The 27,313-nt window shown below is 50.2% G+C and overlaps 1 protein-coding gene across 1 annotated transcript in view; it reads right to left on the bottom strand.

Moving 5' to 3' along the window:
• TMEM63C (transmembrane protein 63C) overlaps window positions 1–25,693 on the bottom strand; it is a 38,103-nt gene extending 12,410 nt beyond the window's left edge. Inside the window, exons 1-14 of the mRNA XM_064291858.1 lie at window positions 25,499–25,693; window positions 24,918–24,997; window positions 24,434–24,515; window positions 19,568–19,605; window positions 12,320–12,462; window positions 10,573–10,621; window positions 8,245–8,353; window positions 5,961–6,034; window positions 5,230–5,310; window positions 5,004–5,127; window positions 4,124–4,257; window positions 2,532–2,654; window positions 1,898–2,051; window positions 316–422 (exon numbers count right to left, since the gene is read on the bottom strand). Of these exons, the coding sequence (XP_064147928.1) occupies window positions 316–422; window positions 1,898–2,051; window positions 2,532–2,654; window positions 4,124–4,257; window positions 5,004–5,127; window positions 5,230–5,310; window positions 5,961–6,034; window positions 8,245–8,353; window positions 10,573–10,621; window positions 12,320–12,462; window positions 19,568–19,605; window positions 24,434–24,515; window positions 24,918–24,997; window positions 25,499–25,693 (1,493 nt within the window). The remainder of the gene's footprint in view (window positions 1–315; window positions 423–1,897; window positions 2,052–2,531; window positions 2,655–4,123; window positions 4,258–5,003; window positions 5,128–5,229; window positions 5,311–5,960; window positions 6,035–8,244; window positions 8,354–10,572; window positions 10,622–12,319; window positions 12,463–19,567; window positions 19,606–24,433; window positions 24,516–24,917; window positions 24,998–25,498) is intronic.
• Between the last annotated feature and the right edge of the window lie 1,620 nt (window positions 25,694–27,313).

Here is a 27,313-nt window from a genome sequence, read left to right as displayed (position 1 = left end):
TTCTCATCCTGTGTGCTCAGCTGGAATGCCCTTCCTGGCACTGCCTAGCTCGTGCTCGCAGTGCCATCCCCTCAGTGCCAGTGATGTAGCCTAAGGAAGGCGTGGTTTTGGCCCCACACCCTTTATGTGGTGGTCCTATCTCAGCATCTGTGAGGCCAGAATCCCAGAGACAACCCAGCCCCTTGATCCAAAGAGAAAATGCCCTGTTGGTCCATTTCTGAGGCCAAATTCAAGGCCAAGTGCTAGGCTAGTGTGGGTGGTGCAGGGGAAGGGCTGGGAAAAAGGGCAGGGCTGGGAGAGAAGGTCCTAGCTCACCTGGTCCAGTGTGCCTCAAGGAAGGCAGAGAAGTAGACCATCAGAGGCATTATCACTGTGAAGCTCCACAACAACAGGGAGGGGAAGAACTGGGTCACTATCGGGCTCTGTAGGGACAGAGGGGAGGGGGCAGGAGAGACATCAACGCAAGAAGAGCCCCTTCCCCTTCCAGGCTACCCCTGGCTCTTCCTACACCCCAAGCCTCTTCTCCCTGGCTTCCCATTGCCTGAGGCTGCTTAGTGGACTTAGCCTTCCTCTTGTGCCTTCCTGGCCAGGGGTCTGGCTGGCTGGGTGCAGGCTGAGCTGACACACAAGGCCAGGCAGGGTCCCAAGAAGCTCAGAGCCAGCTGCTGTCAGGTCTCACACCTCATGGAGGTAACACTGCCCTTTTCTCATGTAGTACGAATAGTGGAGGAGGGGCAGATGGTGAAGGAAGAGCACTCAGGGAGCGCCATGATGCTCCCAGCAGGCATGCTGCCTGGGGCCTATCATGAAGGTGACAAAGGGGAGCAAGAGCAAGCAGCAGAAGTGGTGTGCCTCCAGGTGTGCTTGTGTGTGCATGAATGTATGCATGTATGAGCATGTGTGAGTGTATGTGTGTGTGACAGCATGTACGTGAACATATGTACATGTGTGTCCATGTATGTGTATACTTATGAGTGAATGTGCGAGTGTGTGGATGTTGCAGGGAATAAGGATGTGAATACTACGGAAGGAGGAGACTTTTAGGCTCCTTATAGCGGCCTTGAAGCTATGTCATTCTTGTTAGTTGTGGAAGAGCCAGTTTTTACTCATGGCAACCCCATGCGTGCAGAGTAGAACTGTTCCATAGTGTTTTGAAGGCTGTCAACTTTTGGAAGGCTATCTTCTGAGGTGCCTCTGGGTGGATTCGAACTGCCAACTTTTCAGCGAGTAGTCCAGCACTTAACCATTTGCGCCACCCAGGGATTATAGATTTTGGAAATGGGCCAGGGCTTCCTCTGAACTCCCCTGAAAGTAAAAGGTACCCTCTCAATTCCTGGGATGGGTCCTACAGGGCTGAGAGCTGCCGGCCTGGAGTGGAGATGTCTGGAGGGAAGTGAAGACAGGTGAGGGGCTCCTGCTTTTCTTGGAGGGTGGGATTGGGGCTTCCTCACCCTTCCCCATCCTTTATTTTACCACTCAAACCAGAGACCCCAAGCCCCAGAGAACTTGGGGGGAACAGAGGTCACATTTACCACGCCCTGTCCAGCTTGGTTCTCATACCTCTTGGTGGCCTAGGGTGACCCTATCTCCAAAAACCTCTAAGCCCACTTGAGTGGACCACCCCATCCTCCCAAAATTCCCCCTACAACATCCTGCAGCTCCCACTCTTCCCTTCCTCTCCAGCCCCAGTGCCTAAGATGGGGATGACCCAGATTCATCCACTTCAGGACAGAGGAAACTCTACCCCACCATTTACACCACTGCCACTTCTACTACGTTGGCAGTGTGCGAGCAGGGCTCTGTGGCCCCATCCCAGTGGACCCCACATCCCATCCTCGCCTGAGTTCTTCCTTGATCTCCCTGGGGCCCCCAGGCCTGGCCTGAGCAGAGGAGGCACCTTCAGGTTCTCGATGGGGCGGGTGACATTGTACATGTCGATGGTGTTGATGATGATAGCAGGTGTGGTGAGGAAGAAGAAGAGGAAGAAGAGGAAGGTGTTGATTGCAATAAAGCGGGCCCACCAAAAGAAGCGCCGGACGGACAGATGTTTCCTGGGAAGGGAGAGAGGAGGAAGGTGCACTTAGGACCCTGGGTCTCAGCCCTTAGAGCCAGCCCATGTGCATGCAGCTGTCTCCCAGGTTGCCCAGGTCTAATTCAGCCCCCTGGGCCCAGACCTGCATGTAAAGGACCCCTGCATCATACCGCCAGTCACATTATTTGGAAGGGCTCTGAATATATTACATAGGTGAGGAAAAAACGGATCTGAGTTCTCGCTGAAGGAGAAACCTTTTCCCCAAGGCTGGGGGCCTTCCACACTTGTGGTGAGGGTGAATTTGGGGTGGGCAGAGGCTGTGGGCAGAGGACATACGGCCTGGGGGGACCTGTATTTGGATGACACTGGGCTCAGTCCCCGTGGAGTCTCTGCTGGTCAATGACATGGGGAGAGAGGGTCCCTCTTCCTGTCCCCTGTCTTGTTGCCTTCTTCCAGTTCAGAGGACTCAAAGGAGAGGGAAAGGGCCGAAGGGGCTTACCAAATAATGTCTTTGGGGTGTGGGGCAAGGGTGACCCTCCAGTGATAGGACTTGACGATGGTGGTCACTGAGGACTGGTGAGGGCGCACGCCACACTGGACATACTTGTAATCCTCCAAAATGCTGCAGAGAAGGGAGAGGATGGGAAGACAGAGGTCTGGGAGTGAGGAAGGCAGGATAAGGAAGGTCTCGTGCCGGGGTCCCAGGGCACCATGACCATCCCACAGGCAGGAGTGTGTCAGCTTCCTGAGGATTCTTGAGGCCCTGGGTATATCTCTCAGGACCTTAGAGGTGGGCAGTTCCTAAGGCCTAGCAGCTGCAGGAAAGGGGGCATTTGAGGGTGTCTTGATTGCCCAGGAAGGGGAGAGGTACCACAGGCTTCTCAGCTGTTTCAGTAACCCTTTGAGACTAATAGGGGAAGCAGGGGAGGCACTAATTTTAGCCTCACCTTAACATCAATAGCTACCAGTTACTGAGATCTTCCTGTGTGCCTGGCACTGTGCTAATTGGTGATTAATACCAATTGCACAGATAAATAATTGAGATGCCTAAGGGTTTTAACGGGTAAAGACACAACCAATGAGGGACAGGTGTGGCACTGCAGTCCTGTCTTTGGCCTCCTAACTCATACCTCTGCTATAGTTAAACCTCAGCTTCTATCTATCAAATGACAGTGTCTCATTGTCTCAGTAAATGAACAATATGGTCTTACGTAGGTGTATTGCTTTATATATAACACACACTAAATAGAACACGTATCACTTCTCAGCCCTCTGGGGTATGGATAAGGGAAGATATGAGTAATCAAATTTGACAGACAAGAAATTTGAGAGTATAAGTGACTTGCAGAATTGCACACAATTGTTTGTACTAAAATCTAGGCTGTTCCATTTTCCCTTTGAAGAGTTGGAGCAGGCAAGGACAAAGTGTTGTGTCTAACCAGGCTCCCCTAGGGAGGGGAGGCCCCACAATTCTCAAGAGACTGATGTTGCTGTGCCATGTATTTGACCCAGTCCTAAGGATCTTTCTAGAATATTCCAGAGTGAATTTGACTTGACACTCTCCCTGATAAGGTGGGGCTGCTAGAGGCTGGGGCAGAGAAGAGAAGAGGCTATAAGACCGAATTAAGAGGCAGGAGAGGAGAAAGGTCAAGCAGGGCTTCTCTACCTGACTCCATCACTTGTGGTAGGGAGAGGGAAGTGAGGTGTCTGCATTGAGGGAGGAAATGGATAATGTTCTTGTCCAGGTCCTGGAAAGGAGCCAAGAGTTCAAAGGTCACTCTGACCACTCTGTGCTAACAAAGCAAAGACATATAGCAGTGAGGATCCCTGGCCCTGGGCCTCCCTGGGGATAAGCTGAGCCCTTGCAGCCAGGTGAAACGAATGTGGCAATGCTCTGGAAAGCAAGATGGCAGCTGCCTGTGAGGAGCATGGAGGGGGCCAAGGGGAGGTTGGGATGTGGCAAACTGGAGGGAGGTTCCCCTCCCTCCTCCCATTGGCTAGAATGGAATGAAAGAGGATAGAGTCAGAGAAGCAGAGTCCTGCTCTCAGGGTTGGGGCTGTGCATAGCCAGCCACTGGCCCTAGCACTCACTGTTTTGTCATCCTGGCGTCCTGGAAGGTGACAAAGATCAGGTCCAGACGCTTCAGCCGAACGCGGTTGAGCTCGGCGTTGAACTCATCAGTCAGCTGCTCCTCCAGCTCACTATAATACTGCTCTGCGTCTACCTGGGGCGAGACGCAGCCCTCAGAGCTGGGGAGGCCAGGCCCCCAGAAGGCCTCACCTGCACACGAGGTCCCTCTGTACTCAGCAGCCCAGGAAAGGGTAGGCCTGAGGTCACTGGCCCATCCTCAGCCCCTCTTAAAGCCTGGCAAAGAGCTCAGGGCCCCAGGTGTGCTCCCTAAAGCAGGAAGAAGCTATGAATCTGCAGTGAGCTACTTGCTCTTCTCTCTAGGGAAACTAAGGCATGGCTGGGGAGGAGGATGCTTTCAGACCTGGGGTGGGCCCTAGGAAGTGATAGAATATATTTCCAGCATTTTCAGGAAAGGGAGATGATTCTTTTTCTGGACTGGCTGGAGCAGTCCTGCCTAAGGCAGAGGTTCAAGTCTTGAGGCTCCTTCCAGCCACAGTGGTTGGGTGATATGATGGAGCCCACTGACTTCAAATGTCCCTGTCCTAGCTTTGAAAGCCTGAGGTCTGGCAGCCTGCTGTGTTCTCTCTGGTCCTCCCATCCAACAATGAAAGAGAGCACTCGTAAGCCTCTCTTGCTGTGCTGGAGGTGACCCCAAGAAAGGCTTTAGCTCCTCTACATGCTCAACAGGGAGGCAGGGCATGGTGGAGAGGAAGGGAAGGGTCTGGCATCACAGCAGAACTGAATAGAGAGAGCCTGGGGCCTACAGGTGCAGGACAAAGCCTGGAGACCCAGTGCCCCAGCCCCTCCTTGGCCATCTCTCCCCACGTTCATGCCAGCTACCTCCTCAAAGCAGGTCCAGCACTTGCAGAAGCACAGGCGGGAGCAGGGGTGAATCTTGATCATCACCTTCCCGCTCTTCTTGGCCTTGGCCGTGTAGTAGAGTCGGCCACGCATGGCATGGCGCCTGTCAGCCAGCAGGTAATGAAAGGAAGGGTCTTCTGGTCAGGGGCCAGCAGAGCTATATCCTCCCCTTCTCCCCTGACCTCAGGCCCCGCTGCAACCTCACCTCTGGTCGTCCAAGTCAATCAGGTCCCTGACGTCATAGCAGAAGTGGACTCTGGTCACTACGCATCCTGGATAGGCCTCACTGCAGCCGCAAACATGGATGCTGAGCCAGCTTCCAGGGCTGGGACGTGCTGCTTTTGCCGTCTGCCCCTTGCCAAGCTCTACAGCCCACAGGGCTGGGCAGCTTAGCTGCCTGTGGTTGCCTATTCTTGGGATGGGAGAATCCATCCCTTGCTCCTCAGGCTGAACTTCAGGGTTTGATTCCTGGTCATCAGAGAGTGGCTGCATCCTTGCCAGATGACCCAGAACAGCCCCAGGGGCAGGGCTCAAACCACCAGAGACCCAGGAAAGAGCTGCTCACCGAGGCATAATCTGCTCAGTGGTGGTTGTCCGTGGGGCTAAGAACTTGGGGTCATAAAAGGTGTCTCAAGATGACTTCCTCTAACTATGGTTCAGGGGCTCCTTGGGGTCAGTAGTTGGAGCAGAGGGCAAGGAAAATTAGCATCACCCACATCACACCCATGCCATGCAGGAACTTCCTGACTTCCAAAACCCTGCCCGACCCCAGTCATCTTCCTCATTCTGAAGGGCCGCACCTGAGCTGGTCCAGGGACAGCCACCACCTGGGGTCTCTCTAGCCTTTCCATCCTGTGTCAGCTCACTACCCACAAGAGGATCCAGGCAGGGCTGCCAGGAGGAGACAATCCATGCCTCAGTCCAGTCCCCACTTACTGGAAATGTCTGATGATGAGTTCGGGATCTTGGATATCCGTGGGGACGTAGGTGATCATTAGTGTCCTTGTGACCTAGGTGGGGAGGGCAAATAGAGAACAAAAACTGAGCACAAGAATCCTGGATAGTTGGGTCTATTGAGCAGGATGGCAGGGCTCAGGTGGCTGCAGTCCAGTGCCCCTGTGCAATCAGCCTTCTACTCACAGCAGGCTGCTGGACACTTGGTGCCTCCTTATTGAGCAGGCCAGGTACCACCTTCCCTGCCCTGTGGTGCTCCAGGTGAATTGGGCAGCCTGAGGTCAGCAGGCCATGGGAAGCTTCAGCAGGCACACTGTGCATGTGCTATTTCCTGGGCCCCAGCTGTGGGCCCACTGCCATAGATAGCTGAGGGCCCACTGCCATGGATAGCTGTGGGCCCACTGCCATGGATAGCTGTGGGCCCACTGCCATGGATAGCTGTGGGCCCACTGCCATGGATAGCTGTGGGCCCACTGCCATGGATAGCTGTGGTCAAGGGAAGGAGGGCTGCAGACAGGGCTGGGGTGGAGGTCAAAGCTCCAAGACTGGGAAGAGCTGCTCACTCGCTGCCCATACGGCCCCACCAAGAATTTCTGGTCTCCCTGCAACTTTTAAGAGTTGTTCCCACTATTCTACGGTAAAACCCCACATCGCCAGGGAAATCCCTAAGATTAGACTGGGGTGGGGAAAGAAAGTGGGAGGCGAGCAGGACTCTGGGGAGGGACTAGGGAAGCTCTCCTGAACTTAGCGTTTCCTTCTGGGAGTGGGAGCTGTCTCCTGAGCCATCACCCTCAAGGGGACAGTGTGGCAACCTGCTGCAAGAAGCTGGAGTCCTGGCTGAAGCTTCTGGTGACAATAAGGAGAGCTGAAGCAGCCAAGCCCAGACTGGCCAGAGGTGCCCAAGCCTCCATGCCTGGCAGCCTGAAGCACTCGGGGTGACTTTTCAGGGTATGTAGACTTATATCCTGTAGTGAGTTAAGGTGAATCAGTCCTTTAGGATGGACGGCCAGGGAGGGAGCTGATCTCAGTCCATTGCACCTTTGAAAAGTTGAGGATGGGAGCCAAGGATAAGTACTTCACTCTTCCCTGGCTCCCACTGGAGCACAGACAGCCTCCACTGTCCCTTACGCATGCCCTGTCCCCTTGGTGTTCACCTCTACACACCAAAGGCTGTGGCTTACTTCAAACACCTGAGACTGCCTAAGCACTTTTTCTTGCCCTGGAGAGTATGTTCAGTGCATGTGCAGAACAAACCAGAAATGGCAAAGCATAATGCCCCTGAAAGCAGACCTGAATCAATGACAGACAGAGTTCATGGGCATATACCTCCAATTTCTCACCCCTGATTGGGAAAACTCTTAAGATGTGTGTTCGAAGCCCTGGTTCTACACTGATCCCCAGAGTTCCCTGGTGGGATGCAGTGCCATTGCCCACAGGGGTAAATGGCTCACAATGCTCCCTTTTGCTGGTTGCCTTCTCTTTCCTGTCTCACTTCCCCATTCCCCTACTGGTCTTTTCTGAGATTACCTCCCAGATAAACTGTGTGGTTTTTGAAGGCTGCGGAGTCGATTCCGACTCATTGTGACACAGTAGAACTGTCCCAGGCTTTTCTTGGCTATAATCTTTACGGAAACAGATCACCAGGTCCTTCTCCTGCGGAGCTGCCAGGTGGGTTCATACTTCTGACCTTTCAGCTAGCAGCCGAGCTCTTAACCACTGAACCACCAGACCTCCTTCCAGATAAACTAGTTCTATTCAGATCCTTGTCTCAGAGATTGCTTTGGGGGGAACCCAAACCAAGACAGTGGAGACACGTAAAGAGCAAGACATGGAGTCTCTGACCTCAGAGAGATTGCAAAAGGGGCTAGTCAAAATATTTAGCCAGCAGTTCAGCAGAGGGTACTGAGCAGTCAGGAAGGATGCCTGCAGGCCCCCCACTGGGCCAGGTTTTTGCTAACACTTAGAGTTTCTGAGAAGGTCCAGGGGCTTCGGGAGAGGGGCTGGGGCATTAGGGGTGCCAGGGGCACTTGGGCTAGAGCTGTTTATCAACCGATTTGGAAGCACCAGGTGTGCTCAATGATAGCCCACCAGGGCTATAGGGAGAGGGCTTGCCCCTGCTCAGGTGAGATCTTCCCCACCTGAGGTACACAGGTGTGCAGGATGCGCCAAGCTGGGCCATCTCTGAAGGATGAAAGCGGGGTGGCCCAGCTGGGGTGGCGGCTCCAGCTCAGGGGGAGTAGCACTGGTGGCTCTTTCACTTACTCACCTTTTGGTTCTTCTTGGGCACGAACCCCAAGCAGTGGCGAGCCATGAAGAGGAGGTTGGTGATGAAGTAGATGAAGGAGAGGAGGCTGTGCAGCCACAGGAGCTTGCTCCTGGAGGAACGAGAAGCAGAGGGGGGCTCAGCCTCTGCAGGGGGTTGCAGGGTCCACAGAGCCCACTGGGCACAAAATCTCCGTGTGGCCACCCATTGGGAGTCCAGACCCTCAGGCACTTTGGAAGGGGATGGCAGTGGTGAGAAGAAGGGGGTGTCTCACTCCAGCTAATAACGGCTAACATGTATCGTGTACTTCCTATGTGCCAACAGCCAGGACGGGGCCAAGTGCTTCACATACCTTTTCCATTAGACTCATAGCCACGTGAGGGTGGGACTGGGATTATCTTCATTTCCCCATAAGGAAATAACAGCCAGAGTCAGTGGCATCACTTGCGGGGGGCGGGGGGGTGAGGGAATGTAGGTCACATCAGGGTGACATTGTCAGAAGTGGCGACACCAAAATGGGTGTCTAAAATTTCTCTGCAGTGTGAGCTACTGGCACGTGAGATGCTGGCACAGCTGGGCCAGGTGCTAGGGCAGGAGGACGTGGCCGATGGGTGTCGGGGACCTGGGGCAGCTCACAGGCTGTGTGCTGCTGGGCTGAGGCTGGGGATCCCTGGGGGCCTGGCCGGATTCTGTACGGTCTGGTACAGGAGGCAGTACATGCGGCAGGGGGTGGGGAGGCTGACATCATGAGTTACCGCACTGGGTGATACCAACCCTAGTGACACCACTGGCCAGAGCGAGTAGGCAATGTGCCTGAGGGAACTCATAGGAGTGGCAGAGCTGGGAGGGAAGCCCAGGATCTGCTGAAGCACTTAGATTCCTCACTGCTATGTCATACTCAGGCCAGGCAGAAGGGCCCCCGGGAGCCCCTTACTGAGGAGGAGCCTGAGGTCATATGCAGGCCTGGCAGGAAAGAAGGTCTGAGCAGTGCCTTCCAGGGGACAGGAACAGTGGTCACACTAGTGCCATGTGTGCCATCCTGCTTCCAGCTCACTTGACATGGGCCCCAGGCCTCTGGCCAGGATTCTGCTCAGAAATGGGGCCTGCCTTATTCGGTGTGGTTTCAGGAGAGAAAAGCCACCTTGCTTTAAAATAGCTCCTCCACCCCGGTCACAGTGCCTGACTTTTCACATACACTCCCTGTCTAGCTAGCTAGATGCCTTGATCCTCGGAGGGGGCAAGATTACATAATTGCTAAGGGATTTTCTAGCTCACTGCTGGTATGGATTTATGGGTCTTGAAAGTTTTGCTGCTCTATTAAAGTTTGTTTCTTGCTGGGGAGGTGTAGACAGTTTAAACCTGGGAGGAAGCTGGTAGCTCTGCTCTGGTGTTGGCAGCACTAGGCGTTGGGATGGGGAGTGGCAGGACTGGGAGCTGGCTGAAAGGGGATTAAGAAGATGCTATGGCCCCATTCTGCTGATTTTGGAATTTTGCCTGAGGCCAGCCCACCTTGAGGATGGGTTGTAAAAGTGCAGGAGACAGAGGGCATGGAGAGAGGAGAGGTAGGGCAGTCATGTGAGCCCCCGCCCGCTGAACTGCTTCTTTAGCTTTGTCAGGAAGTCAACCAAGCCTGGCCAGACACCGAGTGAGCCCATTTTCTCAGCGCATGGCACAATAGGGCCACATTTTTCTCAGTACAGATTGAATTGCCCACCAGTCGGGCTGGCTGACGTTCAAATCTATAGGCTCGTGGACTGTGAGGGCTGAAGGGGTTTAGTGATCACATCCAACAGTTCCTCCCCCACCACAGACAGGGATGGAAGCTCTGAGAGGGGAGGTGCATTGTCCCAGATCCAGGCCAGTTAATGGCAGAGATGGGCATGAACCCAAGTCCTAGGACTCCTCCGTCCTTCTGCTGTGGGAATCAGACAGGGGAATGTCAGGTCCAGGCTTCACTCATGGACATATAAGGTTGGCTTGAACCTACTGGTGTGTGAGGAAATCGTACCTTAAGCCTCTACTCGGTATAAGATCTTTGCCTTTTAGGAGCTGGACATACTAAGCAAATAGGACCACCTTCCCCAGTCTTCAAGGGAGGTTGGTTTGGGTAAGTCCACCCATTACAGAGATGGGGACACTGAGGCACCAAGGGTCCTTCCCCATCAAAAGAATGTGGCTTTTGACATCCCACTCAGGACCTGGAATCCTCGGGAAACCAGGCCTCTCTCATCAGGAAAGCGGTGCTCACATGATGGACGGACTTGCTGGTCCTTCTTTCCCCACCAACACCCCCAGGCAGTAGAGTGGGAGGTAAGAAGATCAGGTACCTACTCTGTGGAGATATTGACAATGGTGGTCCGACCAAAGTGACTATTCCACTCTGAAAGAGAAGAAAGTGGATGGCCTTGAGCTTGGCTCCTTGGGAGCTGTGGAGCACCAGGATTCAAGGTTCCAGAAGGAACGCCTGGGGTCTAGAGATGCTTGCCTACATCCTGCTCTTCCTTCCAGTTCCCCAGAGCTTACCCCACCTTCAACAGAAACAGCAGTGACCCCCTCTGCTCCCTGGTACTGCTGACTGGGGCTCCATGGCCGTAAAGGGGGCTGAGTCTCATGCAGCACCTCCAGTGCCTGATGGCACATAGCAGACACCCAGCAAATGCTTGTTGAAGGAACCGGGATGTCCCACTAGCGCAGAAAGACAAACTGGCAACAGTGTTACCATTGACAACAATCACAAGAGCCCAAACCTCTGGAAAAGGTGAATGCCTCCATGGAGCAAAGTCTTCCTGGCTAAGTACATTGGTTTGCTGGTTTCGACACCTCTGGGTTTTACGGAATGTGTCTGAAAAGCCTACGTTATATTATCATTTTCAACACACTAGCTCTTAGGATGAGAATCTGGAAAGACATGACTCAGAAGTTATTTACTCTGGAAGTGGGGTTGTATAGCACAGACATCCCATATGCTACACTGAATTCATTAAGGGCTACCTCTGGCTACGGAGAAACAGGTAGAAACCTGAGGAAAACTGGTTGCCACCTGGGAGAATAAGGTGCTATTCTACACAACCTTGTTAGGTAGATTACATACAGCTCTGTCTCTCTTCATAATGCTGAGTGAGATACTGGCTGCAATTCACTGAGCACCTATTATGTCTCAGGCACTGTACTAGGCACTGACATGCATCATCTCCCAATCCCTATCACACTCGAGGAAATGAGGCATGGAGAGGTTGATCAGCCGAATACAATATTAAATAACACACCAGATAGGGCAAAGGTGTTTTCTGGGAAGCAGATGTGGGCGAAAGTTGTGGAGCCAAGATTCACAGCCTGGTTTTTCTGTCTTCAAAGTAAGCCCCCACCCCTGACGTGATTTGTCAATAGGATTTACCCTTTCATGACGAGTGTGGTTAGAAGTCCTCCGAGACAAATTCTGCACTTATGGTGCTGTGTCCATCAGAGTGAGTACGGGAGAAACCCAGTTCAGGGATCTTGGCAGTGGGTCACATGTCATAAAAGGGACTCCATGACCCCCTGGCCAAGTGCAGGTAGGACATGAATTAACATTCTATTTCAGACTGAATCAGTACTATGTGCCTGCTATGTGACGGGCTTTGGGTCAAGCACCTTCAACTATGTGACAAAGTTGGTACCATCTCTATTCTCCATATAAGAGAACTGATGCATGGCTTGCCTAATGTCACACAACTATTAACTGCCCCCAAACCCCAAGCCAAACCCATTGCTGTCAAGTCAATTCCAAGTCATGGTGAGCCCAGGTGTGTCAGAGTAGGACTGAGCCCCATAGAGTTTTCTGGACTATCATCTTTACGAAAGCATGGAAGCAGATGCCAGGCCTTTCTTCCTCAGTGCCTCTGGGTGGGTTTGAACCACCAACCTTTAGGTTAGTAGTTGAGTGCAAACCATTTGCACCACCTAGAGACCTTCACTTACTGCCAGAGGTGAGACTAAAATCCAGATTTCTAGACCCAAAGACCCAAACTCTGTCTCACCTACCAGGCTGCCCCTTAGGTCTAGTCACCCAGACCCCAGGGTCCTGCTGAGCTCTGCCTACCCAGAACAGTTCCAGCATAGTTGATGGGCAAAATGACCCCCAAGGAGGGGATGCAGAGGATAAGCACGAAGACGATGAGGTGGTACTGGAACATGATGTAGATGCGGGCATCGTCCCCACACTTGTTAATCAGCTCCTCATTCCTGGAAGAGACATACAAGGAAGACATTTCTCAGGAGCCAGGGTGGACACAGGTTAAATTCATGGAGGTGCAGGAAAAAGAAGGAAGGTTACCAGTGCATCCCTCCCCACAAGTTTTAATTAAAAAAAAAGTTATCACCCATCACGTCAAGGCCTCTGTTACGCCTGAAATGTATTTAACTGAATTTTACAGGCATCTCAAAGATAGAGGCCATGTTACAGAGAAACATTTAGCAAGCCAGAAGCACTCTTGCAATCAAACATTCTTTGTTTTTTTAAATTAATTTTTCAAGCATTTTCGAGGGCTTGCTTGGTGTAGGCACTGGCCAAGGCATGAATGCTATCAAGATGCATTCTATTAAAAAAAAACTAGGGCGTATTGAAATTTCTTGAATTAAATACCTGAAAACCACAATGAGATACACTCCACAGCGCTAGACTGGCTAAATTATACAAAGTCAGACAATACCAAGTGCAGTGGCATCACTAGACTTGGTGTCACCCAGTACAGTAACTCATGGTGTCACCCCCCCCATGCCAATTACCACAAATTGTAGCTAAAACAGCAGAGAATTTGACAAAATCAAGGACTATAAAAACACTGGCCGCAACGAAAACAACAGCGTGTGCCTGTAGCAGGTGCAAACAAAACCACGCGATTTGAAGTGCCACGGTAACTGGGTAATGACGACAGCTCGGACCAAGTGCATTAGAAGGTTCAAAAAGTAAATCAGCATAGAGTTTTAGCCTTGTAGGTATATTGGTACATGTAAGCTGGGCTTACCAAAAATTTTTCTGTTGTTACAACTATCAGGATATTTTTGGGGGGGTTCTTTTTTCATTGTACTTTAGGTGAACATTTACAGAGCAAATTAGTTTCTCATTAAACAATACACATATTGTTTTGTGACACTGGTTGCCCGCCCCACGACATGTCTATACTCTCCCCCTCTCGACCTTGGGTTCCCTGTTATCAGCTTTCCCGTCCCCTCCCGCCTTCTCGTCCCTGCTTCTGAGCTGGTGTGCCCATTTAGTCTCATTTTGTTTTAAGGGCATGTCTAATCTATGGCTGAAGGGTGAATCTCAGGAGTGACTTTGGTACTGAGTTAAAAGGGTGTCCGGAGGCCATACTCTCGAGGTTTCTCCAGTCTCTGTCAGACCAAGTCTGGTCTTTTTTGTGTGAGTTAGAACTTTGTTCTACATTTTTCTCTAGCTCTGTCCGGGACTCTTTACTGTGATCCCTGTCAGAGCAGTCGGTGGGGGTAGCTGGGCACCATCTAGTTGCACTGGACTCAGTCTGGTGGAGGCTGTGGTAGTTGTGATCCATTAGTCCTTTGGACTAATCTTTCCCTTGTGTCTTTGGCTTTCTTCACTCTCCCTTGCTCCAGATGGGGTGGGACCAGTGGAGTATTTTAGATGGCTGCTCATAAGCTTTAAAGATCCCAGACACTACTCACCAAAATAGGATGTAGAACATTTTCTTTATAGACTATGTTATGCCAATTGAGCTAGTTGTCCCCCAAGATCATGGTCCCCAGCCCTCGGCCCAGTAATATGGTCCCTCAGGGAGTTTGGACGTGTCTATGAAGCTTCCGTGACTTTGCCTTGGTCAAGTTGTGCTGACTTCCCCAGAATTGTGTACTGTCTTACCTTTCACCAAAGTTACCACTTATCTATGGTCTAGTTAGTGTTTTTCCCTCCCTACCCCTCCCCTCCCCGTTGTTGTTCTTAAGCACCACAGAGTGGGTTCCGACTCATAGCAACCCTACATATACCCCTCCTTAGTAACCATCAAAGATTGTTTCTTTCTCTGTGTAAACCTTTTCATGAGTTTTTGTAATAGTGGTCTCATGCAGTATTTGTCCTTTTGTGATTGACTTATTATACTCAGCATAATACCCTCCAGATTCATCCATGTTTCGAAGATTTATCATTGTTCTTTATTGTTGTGTAGTATTCCATTGTGTGTATGTACCAGAGTTTGTTTATCCATTCATCTGTTGATGGGCACTTAGGTTGTTTCTTTTTGCTATTGTGAACAATGCTGCAATGAACATGGGTGTGCGTATGACTACTCATGTGATGGCTCTTATTTGTCTAGGATATATTCCTAAGAGTGGAATTCCTGGATGGTATGGTATTTCTATTTCCAGCTTTTAAAGGAAGTGCCATATCGTTTTCCAAAATGGTAGTACCATCTTACATTCCCACCAGTAGTGCATAAGAGTTCCAAGCTCCTTGTAGCCTCTCCAACATTTGTTATTTTCTGTTTTTTTGATTCGTGACAATAATGTCAGGGTGAGATGGCATCTCATTGTAGTTTTGATTTGCATTTCTCTAATGGCTAGTGATCTCGAGCATTTCCTCACATGTCTATTAGCTGTCTGAATGTCTTCTTTGGTGAAGTCTCTTTTTGTATCCTTTGCCCATTTTTTAATTGGATTATTTGTCTTTTTGCTGAAGAGGTGTTGGATTTTCCTATAGATTTTAGAGATTAGACCTTTGTCAGATTGTCATAGCCCAATTTTTTTCTCAGTCTGTAGGTTCTCCTTTTACTTTTTTGATGAAGTCTTTTGATGAGCATAAGTGTTTAATATTTAGAAGATTTATAGGGATATTTTTATAAAAAATAATAAATTTCTGCTGAACACTGCACAAAAATTTTATAGACAGCCATTTCGGCGTCACGTCCTCTGACAGTGTCACCCAGTGCAGTCCATACCCTCCTCATCCTCTAGTGATGCCACTGACCAAGTATTGGTGTGAGTATGGGGCACTGAGAGGTCCCTAACACTTACGGGTGTGTGCGTGGCACAGGATGTTGAATAACAGCAGGCATTACCTACTGAAACTGACTAGAGACACACCCCACAGTCTAGCAATTCCACTCCTAGGTTTATACGTGCACATGTGCAACAAAGACATGCACAAGAATCTCAGAGATACATTATTTGGAACAGCCCTAAACCAGAAACAATGTAAATGTCTATCAACAATAGAATGGACACGTGAATTGTGTATGTGCTTGAGCGCACACACACACTAAACAGTTATAAAAATGAATGACCCATAGCTAAACCTCATAAAACAACGTTGAGTGAGACATGAAACATGCCGGGCACAAAACAAAACAATTCAAGTTCAAAAACAGACAATACAGAACTATATGTAAAAGTCAGGATACTGGTTACCTTTGGGAAGGTGGGAGGGAGCAGAAGGAGAACTTCTGGGGTGTCATGAATGTTCTAATTTTGGATCCAGATTGGGGCTGTGTAGGTTTTGCTTTGTGACAATTGAGCTGTACATTTATTTTTATGCACTTTTCTATATGTGTGCTATGTTAATTTAAAAAAATGAAAAACAACACATGCTTATTTTAGAAACTTTGGAGAGCACAGAAGAATAGGAAGTAATTTGCCCACAATCTCATCAAACCTAAGACAATGACTATGAAGCATTTTGATTAACTTCCTTTAGTTTCTTGCTGTGTTGGTTTTATCTAGTGACTGTGTTATAAATGGCATTTGATGGATTGCTCTTTTGCTTAGCATTTAACCTGAAGTCTTTTCCTACATAGTCTTACATTTTATCTAAATGTCAAAATTTTTCCCGTCCTTCAAGGCCCAACTCAAAACCATGCTTTGCCTTAACCTCCCCCCACCCCTCACTTGGATTAATTTCACTCTCTCCCAAATGCCCTTTGCATGGCAATTATGGCCTCTCCCAAACCGAAACCAAACCCATTGCCATTGAGTGGATTTCCACTCATAGCAACCCTATAGGACCGAGTAGAACTGCCCCATAGGGTTTCCAAGGCTGTAAATCTTTATGGAAGCAGACTGCCTCATCTTTCTCCCATGGAGCCGCTGATGAGTTCGAACCACCAACCTTTCGGTTAGCTGCCAAGTGCCTTAACCATTGCACCATCAGAGCCCCATTATGACTTACATGTGATGAGTCTTGTTAACCTTTGGTTTTCCAACTAGAAACAGGTTTATACGCTGGGACTCTGGCTTCCTTGTCCCTGCTCAGTAAATGTCTTCTATGACATTGCTCTCAGGGGGCTGGATGGACAGCTCAGCCCCCGCCTTCTTTCCTTCCCTGATGACAGATTACCAATGGAGGGGCCTCACTGATAGGAAATTCTGGGGAGAGAGGATACACACACACACACACACAGACACACACACACACGGCTGTGTACACTTACCTCTCATTGACATCTGCAGGTCCAGACACACACAGACATACACAAACAACTGCACACTGAGGTCTGTACCAACACAGTGATCGGAATCTGTTATTTCATACTCACACCCACCCCACAGGGATACAGAGACACCTACTCCATGAAATTTTGTTACCTGTTTTGCATGTACTTTACCCCCACTCAAAGCAGATGCTTTCTTTCTCTGTGTATACCTGTTGACATGTCAGCAGGCAACGGTAAAAATCCACAAAGTCAGTCCCAAACTACCGACAAAACCCAAACCAAAAAAAATCAAACCTTTTGCCATCAAATTGATTCTGACTCCTTGCGGCCTTATAGGACAGAGTAGAACTGTCCCATAGGGTTTTCAAGGAGCAGCTGGTGGATTCGAACTGCTGACCTTTTGGTTAGCAGCCAAGCTCTTAACCACTGTGCCACCAGGGCTCCAAAACCCAGTTGCCATCAAGTCAACTCCAACTCATGGTGACCCCGTGTGTGTCAGAGTAGAAGTGTGCTCCACAGGGTTTTCAATGGCTCATTTTTCAGAAGTAGATCGCCAGGTCTTTCTTACAAGGCACCTCTGGGCGGACTTGAACCACCAACCTTTCAGTTAGCAGCCAAGTGTGGTTGCCATTTGCACTGCTCAGAGGTTCCCAAGGAGACCTGGTGGCAAGTGGTTAAGAGCCTGGCTGCTAACCAGAAGACTGGCAGTTCGAATCCACCAGCCACTCTTTGGAAACTCTATGGGGCAGTTCTACTCTGTCTTATAGGGTCGCTTTGAGTTAGAATTGACTTGATGGCAAGGAGTTTGGTTTGGTTTTGGTTTAGGGACTCCCAAACTACCCCGAGGGGCTCCTTTTCTCCAATATCTGAGATGTGGTCAGCTCGGGAGGGGCCACGCATCCCAGGCTCCCTTCCTGCTTACCTGGGCAAGGGGCTGGCTAACTTGCCGTCATGTCATTGCTCCTATCATTCATGAATTTGGCCAAACCCAGAAACTCATATCCAGCCTGTACTGCCCCCCAGAGTAACAGCTCCAAATGTTCACATACAATATTGGTTATTTTAAAAACACAAAAATAGTAAATGCTTGTCAAAAAGCAAAAAGTATACTTCCCTTGAAACTGCTGACAGGGACTGCCTTTGCGGAGGGGTGTCACGGGGATGGGGTGAGAGACTGGAGGTGGACTTTCATGTTTCTCTCCCTATTTATGCTAGCTTGTACGCACTTAAAAAATTAACAAAGCAAAATCAAAGCAGCAGCCAAGAAATAAATCTCCCCTTCACTCCCCCATGTGTGGCTAAGAGTAAAGAGGCTGATTGCTGAACCACACAAACTAGTCACATCATTTCCTGGGGACAATGATCCATGAATCATGGGAACTGGAACCCAAGGCCATGGAGGGTCTCCCATTGGATGGGTTGGGATCAAACACCAGAGGACACTGATCCTAAGCCTGTGTTGGGATTCCCAAGGCCCCGTCAGGGTGTACTAGGCCCCCTCCCCTCCTGTCAGGTATGGCTCATAGGATGGAGTGGGGTCTTGGTGCAACATAAGAGTGCTCCAACAAAGTCCTTGAGGGCTAACCATCAAGTGGTAGGCGTGGAGGCATGTGAAGGAAGAAGTCCTACCAGCTCTTGCAAACAAGTAGATTAGCAGGCCCAGTCCACCCCAATGCATTTGGGCAACAGTGAGGATGTGCCTAAAGCGGCATCACTGGGCAAGAAAGGGCTCTGGAGGGGGGGTCTGAAGAATGGGCAGGGCAGCATGGTGGGGGTATTCAGGGAGAGCCATGACAGAGGGCTCTGAGGTGGAGGCAGAGCTGTGTGCATGTTTATGCATGTCTGTGCACATATGTGCGCAGGTGTACATGCGTGTGCAGGTGTGGCACCTGTGTATGTGTGTGCCCATGTGCAGTGGGGCACAGAGCTCTGACAAAGAGTGTCTGCCTGGCAGAAGCATCTGGCTGGTGTGCGGGAATCGGGAGAACACAGGTGACTTGGGATCTGTTTCCTCATCAGGCGGGGTGTGGGCACTAAAGTGATCTAGAAGGTGAGGTGGCCAAGGGACCTGCCTTCTCTAATCAGGGACTGGAGCCGAGAGAGGACGTCTGCCCTTGTGCCCAGTAATTTTTCCATCATGATAAATATGATTCATGATGTTTACAGAAATGAGGCAAGTACCATCACAACAAGGACTTCTTTTTTCTGGTGTGGAGTGCATAAAAGCACGGTTGCATGAGAGCAGTGATTCAGCTGTTAACTGTGTCCCTTTCCTGGGGGCTGTGGCAGAGAGAAAACAGGCTGTGGGCTATGCCCTGCCCCTATTTCAGACCCCCGTAACTCCATCGATGCTTTCCTCTGTGGTCCGGGAAAGCCTTCTCTGCCTGGGCTGAGCCCGAAGGGCTACAGTGCTCAGGTCAGCCCAGTTGGCCAGGACTGTTGTTGTTGTTGTTGCGTGCTGTCAAGTCAATTCCGACTCGCAGCAACCCCTTGTGACAGTAGAACTGCCCTATAGAGTGTTTCCTAGGCCATAATTGGCACAGTGGTTAAGCACTACGGCAGCTAACCAAAAGGTTAGCAGTTCAAATCCATCAGTTGCTCTTTGGAAACCTATGGGACAGTTCTACTCTGTCCTGTAGGGTCACTATGAGTCGGAATTGACTTGATGGCAATGGGTTTTGGTAATCTTCATGGGAGCAGATTGCCAGATCTTTTCTCCCTCGGGGTTGCTGGGTGGGTTCGAACCGCCATCTTTCAGTTAGCAGTCAAGTGCTTAACCACTGTACCACCAGAGCTCCTCCAGTCAGGGCTGGAGGCTACTAATTCTGGCAGGAGGACCTTCCCCCGCCCCCAAAGGCAATGCCCTCACAAGCTCAGAAAGCTCAGGTACTTACTTCATGGTTATGCTATTGAAGAACCAGGAACAAAAACCCTGGGGAAAAAGAAGAGGAACAGTGAGAAAATCCAGCCTCAGGCCTGCCTAGCCCAGCTCTGTCAACCCAGGCAGTGTCCAGAAGGCGCTTCCTTCTCAGGTAGCAGGTGGTGGGTAAGAGCTTGGTCCAGGAAGGAAGCGGCTCAGGATGACTGCTGAAGATGTCTCTCCTCAAGCAAGTGGACATTCCTGCCCCCAGCCTTCCTGTTCTGGGAAACGGGGCCTTAGAATGTGGGCCTGGCACTGGAGATAGACAAGGGCCTCCTTCTGGAGTAGACATCCGTTGCTTTTCGGTTGGTCCTTCCTTGCTTCCTTTTGGGGAATGCCCCTCCCCTGATGCATGTGGTCTGGTGAGCTGCCCACCAGTGACCAGCTGACTGGTGGAACATGGGAACATGACTCAAGTGGGCCCGATCACAGTTCTCTTAAGGGGATTGATAAGTATGGGTGTTGGGAGAGAGAAAGACTTTCTCCCTGTGAGCTCCAGCATCTCAGTAAACACATAAAGCATGCAGTAGCTTGGGGCCATCTTTGGTGCCCTGTGCAGAGAGCTAGTCTGAGAAAAAAGCCTGCTCAGAGGAGAGAGGATGAGAGAGGGAGGTCCTGGTGGCATTGAGGGACTTCTTGGATCTAGCTAGTTGTGCCTGAAGCAGCGCCCCCTCTCTTAAATTTTGGAATCCCTTTTTTTTGGGGGGGGGGTGGGTAGTGCAAATGGTTAACACAATCAGTTGCCAACCAAGCTGGTAGTTCAAGTCCACCCAGAGGCACCTTGGAAGAAAGGCCTAGTGATCTACTTCTGAAAAATCAGCCATTGAAAACCCTATGGAGCACAGCTGTACTCTGACACACAAGGGGTTGCCATGACTGGGAATCAACTGGACAGCAATTAGTAAGCTGATAAGCTAAATCACAAATTACCCTTTTGTTGTAAACTAGTTTGAGCTGGGTTTCTCCTCTTGCATCTGAGAGTCCTTTTGAATAAACTTTTCTCTTGGGGTCTTGCTGTCTGGAGTTTCTGGGGGTGGAAGAGAGGCGGCCTCTGAGAGAGTCAGTTTCAGAAGGTTGTGCTGAGGGTAGGCTGGGGCCATGGGCTCTAGAAGCTGCCAGATCTGGTAGCTGGTTAAATTACCGTGGTGCACACTTCCTTCTGGGATCTCAGAGGGTTTAGCAAAATCTTGGGAAGGTTGCAGCCCTTGATTGGCCCCATTTGGTTAAACACACAGCACATCGCACGTCGGTGAATCAGGGCCAGGCCACTTGATGGACAGTTCCCCTGGAACCACATGGATTGGAAATGAGGCATTTCCCAAAATGAGGCAATGAAGAGCCATGAAAAAGAGAAGGAATTCCTCAACCTCTTCAGCACAAGGCCTGCCTTCTAAGTCCCTTCCCTGTGTGTGGGTGACTGACAGTGGGAATGTCCACTCACTTCAGGAGAGACCATTTCCTAGCTAGGTCCAGGGAACTAAAATTAGGACGGGTATGAGTCAGAGGTGTGAACTGCAGCAAGGAAGGGGAATAGTATGGTGGCTGCATATCAGTCAGGGCAATACAAGAGCTAGGCTGAGTGGGCCAGCCACCCCTCCCTGTGTGGAGAGCATCTCCACTGGCTTTTTTAGACAAACAGGGGTGTGTGTTATAAAGCGAGCAAGTAGGTTCTCTGATGACCCCTCATGGTTAGAGCTAGTTGAGAACGTATCTTCATGCACTTCCATCCCTTTCCATGGACAGGTGTGCAGGTGTATGCAACGTACCAGCATGTACACACACTGGAATATACACAGGAGGACAGGATTCCAGCTCTTTGAATGAATGTTTGATCCATGAAAGGGCGGAGATCATAAGTGGAGTGTGGCCCATGTACCCGTGAGATTGCATAGACATAGATACGTTCTCTCGTGCACGCATGTGCACACACACACACACACACCATATACATCGTAGCTCTGAAATGATAAACCATTTAGAAAGCTTAGCAGTTGAGCAGCAGGCCCAAGAGGCAGACACCTCCTATCTTCTCTCTGGCCCTGTAGGAAATGGTCACAGGTTCCCAGGGGCCAGCTCAGGTGACAAGATCACACTGACAGTGGCCAGTCCCCACCCCCACCCACCACGTGTGGGCAATGACTCCTGCCTTGACTTGCTCGTGGGGCCCTGTGGTGAGGCCTGTTGACCACCCACACGCCCGGCCCTGGTGAGGTTCCTGTCCCAGATGGACCACCACAGGGCACCTCAGTGTACTCCCGCTCGTCTAATTTCTATGCTCTTCTGTTTGACCTCAGCATGATTTATCTTCTTAAACATTTTAAAAATAAAATGATCTTTTTGTCATTGTAAAAAAAAAGTGATATTTCTAAAAATAAACCTGAGAACAACCTTGCAAGGTAGGTGTTACTGTCCTCGTTCTACCAATGAAGCCTCCAAGAGATTAAGTAACTCATCTGAGGCCTCTCACTTTGTAAAGGGCAGATCCTGGCAAGTAAAGGGACCTGGGCTCTTGGGGGATTGATAACAGAAATATGGTTATACTCATTCAATACATCCAACAAATATTCATGAGATGTTTCTAGGTGCTGGGATACTGTGATGAGCCAAAGGTCAGTACCTGCTCGCAGTGGGGGAAGCAGACTTACTAGATTGATCATACAGACAAGGAAGCATCACAGGCTGGATTAAGAGCTTTGAGGAAACCGAACAAGTTTTCCATGACCATATAACATGGACCTGGATGGGGTGGTTAGGGCTTCCTGGCAAAGTGGTGTTTGGGATGAAATATGAAGAAAGGGTGAGTGTGTTAACTCAGAGAAGGGTCACTGGAGAAGGGGGAGAGGGAAGAGCATGTGAAGGGCCCTGTGGTGGGAAGGAGGTGGCACTTTAGGGGATCTAAAAGATGGCCAAAGTGGCTGGTGGGGGGAGGGAGTTGCAGCTGGGCAGGTGGACAAGAGGCCAAACCACCAGACCATGCTGAGGCACCTGCAATTTATTTTCAAGAGCATTAGGGAGCCACTGATGGTTCGTGGAAGGGAATGAAAAGTCCTCAACTATGAGGCTCGCTCTGGGGGCAGGTGGAAAATGGATGGGGTAGAGGGCAGGTGTGGACATAAAGAGATCAGTGAAAGGCTACCTCAGTCATCTACGTAAGAGACTGATGGAGGCCTGGACCTGGGGAGGGTGGGGGAGGCGAAGAGAAACAAAACCAGGTTGGTAAAGGCAACCAGGGCTTGGTGACAGACTGACTGTGCTCAGGGGGCTGGCAAGAGCTAGGGAGGTACACCTGGTTGGTTGGTGGGGTAAGTCTGAACCCAGAGATCCAGGATCAGGTGGGGTGAGTATCATGGCATGTTTTAAACACATTGAATCTGGAATGCCTTTACAATATCCATGTGGAGATATTTTGAAGGTTGTTGGATAAATGGAGCTAGAGAGGAAGGTCTTGCTGGAGATATAAATTTAGGGGTTAGCAGTGTAGAGATGGCAATTGAAGCTGTGAGTGTGGATGACATTGCTCAAGAGATGGAGTACAAAGGCAGAGGAGAAGAGCGCTTGAGACTGAGCTGTGGGGACTCCAGGTGTGGTGGAGGTCCTGCAAAGGAGGCTGAAGAGCAGACAGAGAGGCAGAAGCAAAATTCAGGGGGAAGAGGGTGTCACAGAGCAACTACATGTATCTGTTTACAAAGGGAAGATGGTCTACAGGGTCACAAGTTTCTGAGAGATGGGGTAAGGTGAGAACCAAGAAATGTCCATTGGACTTAGCAGCATGACACCACTGATGACCTTGTTTGGGGGGAGCCACGGGGGGGTGGAGCCAAGGGCTGTGGGTGGAGCCTCAAGTGTATGGGTAGAGTACAGGGGCAGGTGGGGGGGCAGGTGGAGAGGAAGGTAGAGCTATGGGGATGGAGCCACTGGAGGGGTGGATCCAGGTTATAGTGAGGAGTGAGAGGGAGGTGAGAAAATGGAGACAGCAAGAGTAGACAACTCCTTCAGGAGTTTAGCTGTGATGGGCCAAAGGAGACTGGGGTTGTGGGGGGTATGGTGGTGCAATGGCAGTTCTCCTCTCTCATTGCACTCTGATCCCCACTCAGCTGCCATCTTACACCCAGACCCTCCTGACTACCACCTGTACGGGAGTGTCTTCCATTGCTGTTTAGGGCCTCTCTTGTGCTTTTTTCTTCATTCATTCATGCATGAAAAATTCATTCCTTTTTCATTTCTGCACTTCTCACCCTCCCACATGCACCACATGGTTGTCTCCGCACCCTGGATGAAAGCACCATAGGTCAGGACTTGGTGAGTTTTCTCACTGCCCAGTGCCCAGTCCCAAGACCAGTGGCTGCAGATGATCCACAGCCAACAGCTGAATGAATGAATAGCTCAGAGGGAGGGGCGGGCCTTGAACAGAAGAGAAGAAGAGGGGGGAGAAGACGGCAGGCTTGGGCAGCAAGAAGTTGAGGGGATCCTTGCCACATGATGTGAATCTTCTATGTGAAGTGCAAGGTGAGTCCTTGGTCAGTGAGAGGGAGAGGCAAGGTTGGGGCTGGGAGGAGGGTTGGAGATTTGAGGAGAGTAGAAAATTCAATTAAAAAAAATCCATCTAAGATACTACAATTAGCTAACACTTACTTGGTACCCTAGGAGGTAGGTACCGTTAATATCTCCATCTTCCAGATGCAGGAACTGAGACTTGGTGAGGCTGAATAATTTGTCCAAGGCCACATTGCCAGAAGTGGTTGCCTGGACTAACTCCCACGCCCCTCATCCCTTTCTGGGCACACCAGGGGTGCCTGCCCGCAGCCAGGACTCCCCCAGCCCACCTGCTCCCCGCACTCACCTTGTCCTTGCGTTCCATCTCCAGAGAAATCTCTGAGGGAGATGTCTTCTCGCTCTGCTCCCCGTAGATCAGTGAAGTCAGGCTGCCAGCCAAGAAAGGACAGAGAAGGTTTCATATGGCTGCCCTGCTCTCTGCCTGGGGCAGGCTCAATGTCTCAGCTGGTTGACTGAGCACATACTGTGGGTGCAAACAGTCATCGCCCCCATTGCCAGGTAGATAGTGCATCTGAGGAGTCCAGCTCTGGGGTCAGAAAATCTGAGACTGGAGAAGAAAGTAGCCTTGTGCCCAGAGATGGCTGCCCTCCAAGTCCCCTTCCTGCAGGCAGAGGCAGAGCTAGGGCACAGGGTGGGCGATAAAATGCCACCTGCTGATGAGACACCTGCTACAGGTTGGGCACTGGTAGGATCATTCCTGGGTGTGGTCACAGCAGCATGTTCCTCTCAGAGAGCAGCTCACCCACCCCAGCCTCCCAGCTCCTCCTCACCTGTCATTGTGCATCAGCAGAGCCAGGCGCCCGTAGTCCCACGCAGCTTTCCGGAGGAAGGAGTAAAGCAAAATGATGACCTACAGGTCAGGAAAAGTGATATAGGGCAGAAGAGTTCATGGATGCCTTCCCCTCCTTCACAAGATGGGGAGATGTAGGGTAGGGGCCACGCCCTTTGCAACTTTCTATTCTCAGTACCCAGAGCTTCCTGGCACAGGGTGGATGCTCAGTTTGTTGAATAAAGGAGCTGATAGCATGTTTAAAGCTATTGGACAAGAACTCCCCTTGGAGACATCAGCTAGGAGAGAGAGAAGCAAGCCCAAAAGCATTAGCCAGATGGACATTTGGACAATGGCACACAGAAGGGAATCCCAGGAATTCTGACTGTCCCTTCAGCCCCTTCTTCCCCTGAGGCCTACACACCTGGGTAGCCCTGGGCGGGACTGGCATTCAGCTGGTTTGCATCACTACAGCTGTTGTCCAAATAGACAACTGGAGCCCCCGATTTATCACTTGTGAAAGTATGACCATGGCCCTAGCTGAGACCTTGCTGTCTGCCCACTGCAGCGACCAGGACTTACCATCCACAAGATGACGTTAAGCAACAGCACAGTGGGGATACCCCCAAAGGGCTGCCCCTGGAGGACAGTGCTCCTAGATTGGAAGCAGTCATGGGCTGACATGTTCTGCACCTTCTCCACCACATTCAGGTTGCCTCCCAAGACAGGTGTCCTAGGGGGTTCCTTGGTGAACAGAGGAGTCTCCAGGTTCGACATGAGGGCTCACCGTCACTTTGAAAAATACAGAACCTGCTGGGGAGTTGAGGGAAAGTCACTTGAGTGTAGCAGCCAGGCAGGGTCTGGATTCCCATCCTACCGTGTGCCCAGGTGCCAGGCTTATAGATGGTTGGCCAGTGAAGGAAGACACAGCCCAGGAAGATGGCATGCAGCCTTGTCCTGTAAGAGAACATGTTGCTCCAGCCCAGGGCATTATGACAGGACAGCGCAGGCACCCTGGGGTAGTTCTTATTGTACCACTTGATCTCTTTAAGAAAAGATTTGTAGAATGCGCATCCAAATGGGTCTTAATAATCCTACGTTTGTGAAGTTTTTCTTGTATATAAATGAACAAAGCTCATTAAGGTGGGTCAGACCATAAAGTGGGAATATTCAGGTTGGAAGACAGGGGAACTGCATCTGCAGGGCACCTATGCAGATGGAGCTCACTGATGACCATCTCAAACATCCTACAATTTTCTGATACAGTTCCCAGAAAAGGCAATAGCTCCTGAGACTATATTAGATTAGAGTGTAGAGTGCCTGGCACATAGCAGTGCCTCAGTAAATGTCACATTGGAACCAGGTAGAGCCGCACCTGCCCAGGGGCCTGAGCTAATCCAGTAAGCCTGAGCATTTTGGGAAGACCCAAATGTAGAGCTCAAGGTGACTGGTATCCATATTCTTCAAGCATAGATAAAAGTGGAAAGCTTGGGTGGAAACTGGAGGGGACGGGTAGCTGCTTGAACTAGGGTTAAGATTAGGGTTAGGGTTAGGTTGCAAGGTTGTTCTGATCCCAAAAGATCATTCATTTTGACTCCAGACTTCACCCCACCCTAGAACTCTTCACTCTAATTCAGGAAAATTAGGCTTATTTACTCATTTAACGAATATTTGGTGAGCAACTACTTTGCGCCACACAGATGCTGGTGATGCATCAGTGAACAAGACAAATAAATCCTTCCCCAGTGGAGCTTCCACTCTAGTGGGGAGAAACAGAGCAGGGATGAGGGTGAGGTCAGCACTGTAAACAGGGTGATTAGGAAAGGCCTCACTGAGAAGGTGATATTTGCCCAAAGACTTGAAGAGAGGAAGCAAACCATACAGTTACAGGGGATATAGCACTTTAGGCAAAGAAATAGGCCCTGAGGTGCAAGCTTCCTAGGATGTTTTGAGAAACAGGAGATAGGCCAGTGTGGCTGGAGTGGGGAGAGTGAAAAGCACTGGGTGGGGGGAGGTAAGTCAAGGAGTGACACAGAATGACTTATGTTTTAAAGGAGTCACCTTTGGCTCTTGTATTGAAGATATGACACAACCTTGCTTGCTGAAAGTGAAGAGGACTTGAATCACCTACTGATGAAGATCAAATACTACAGCCTTCAATATGGATTACACTTCAACATAAAGAAAACAAAAATCCTCACAACTGGACCAATAAGCAACTCCATGATAAACACAGAAAAGATTAAAGTTATCAGGGATTTCATTTTACTTGGATCCACGATCAACGTCCATGGAAGCAGCAGTCAAGAAATTAAACAATGTATTGCATTGGGCAAATCTGCTGCAAAAGACCTCTTTCAGGTGTTAAAAAGCAAAGAGTCACTTTGAGGACTAAGA

Source organism: Loxodonta africana, chromosome 10, assembly GCF_030014295.1.
Source record: "Loxodonta africana isolate mLoxAfr1 chromosome 10, mLoxAfr1.hap2, whole genome shotgun sequence".
In the NCBI taxonomy this organism is placed as follows: domain Eukaryota; kingdom Metazoa; phylum Chordata; class Mammalia; order Proboscidea; family Elephantidae; genus Loxodonta; species Loxodonta africana.
Note: the sequence above shows the minus strand (reverse complement) of the source record. Positions and strands in the feature narration are given on the sequence as shown.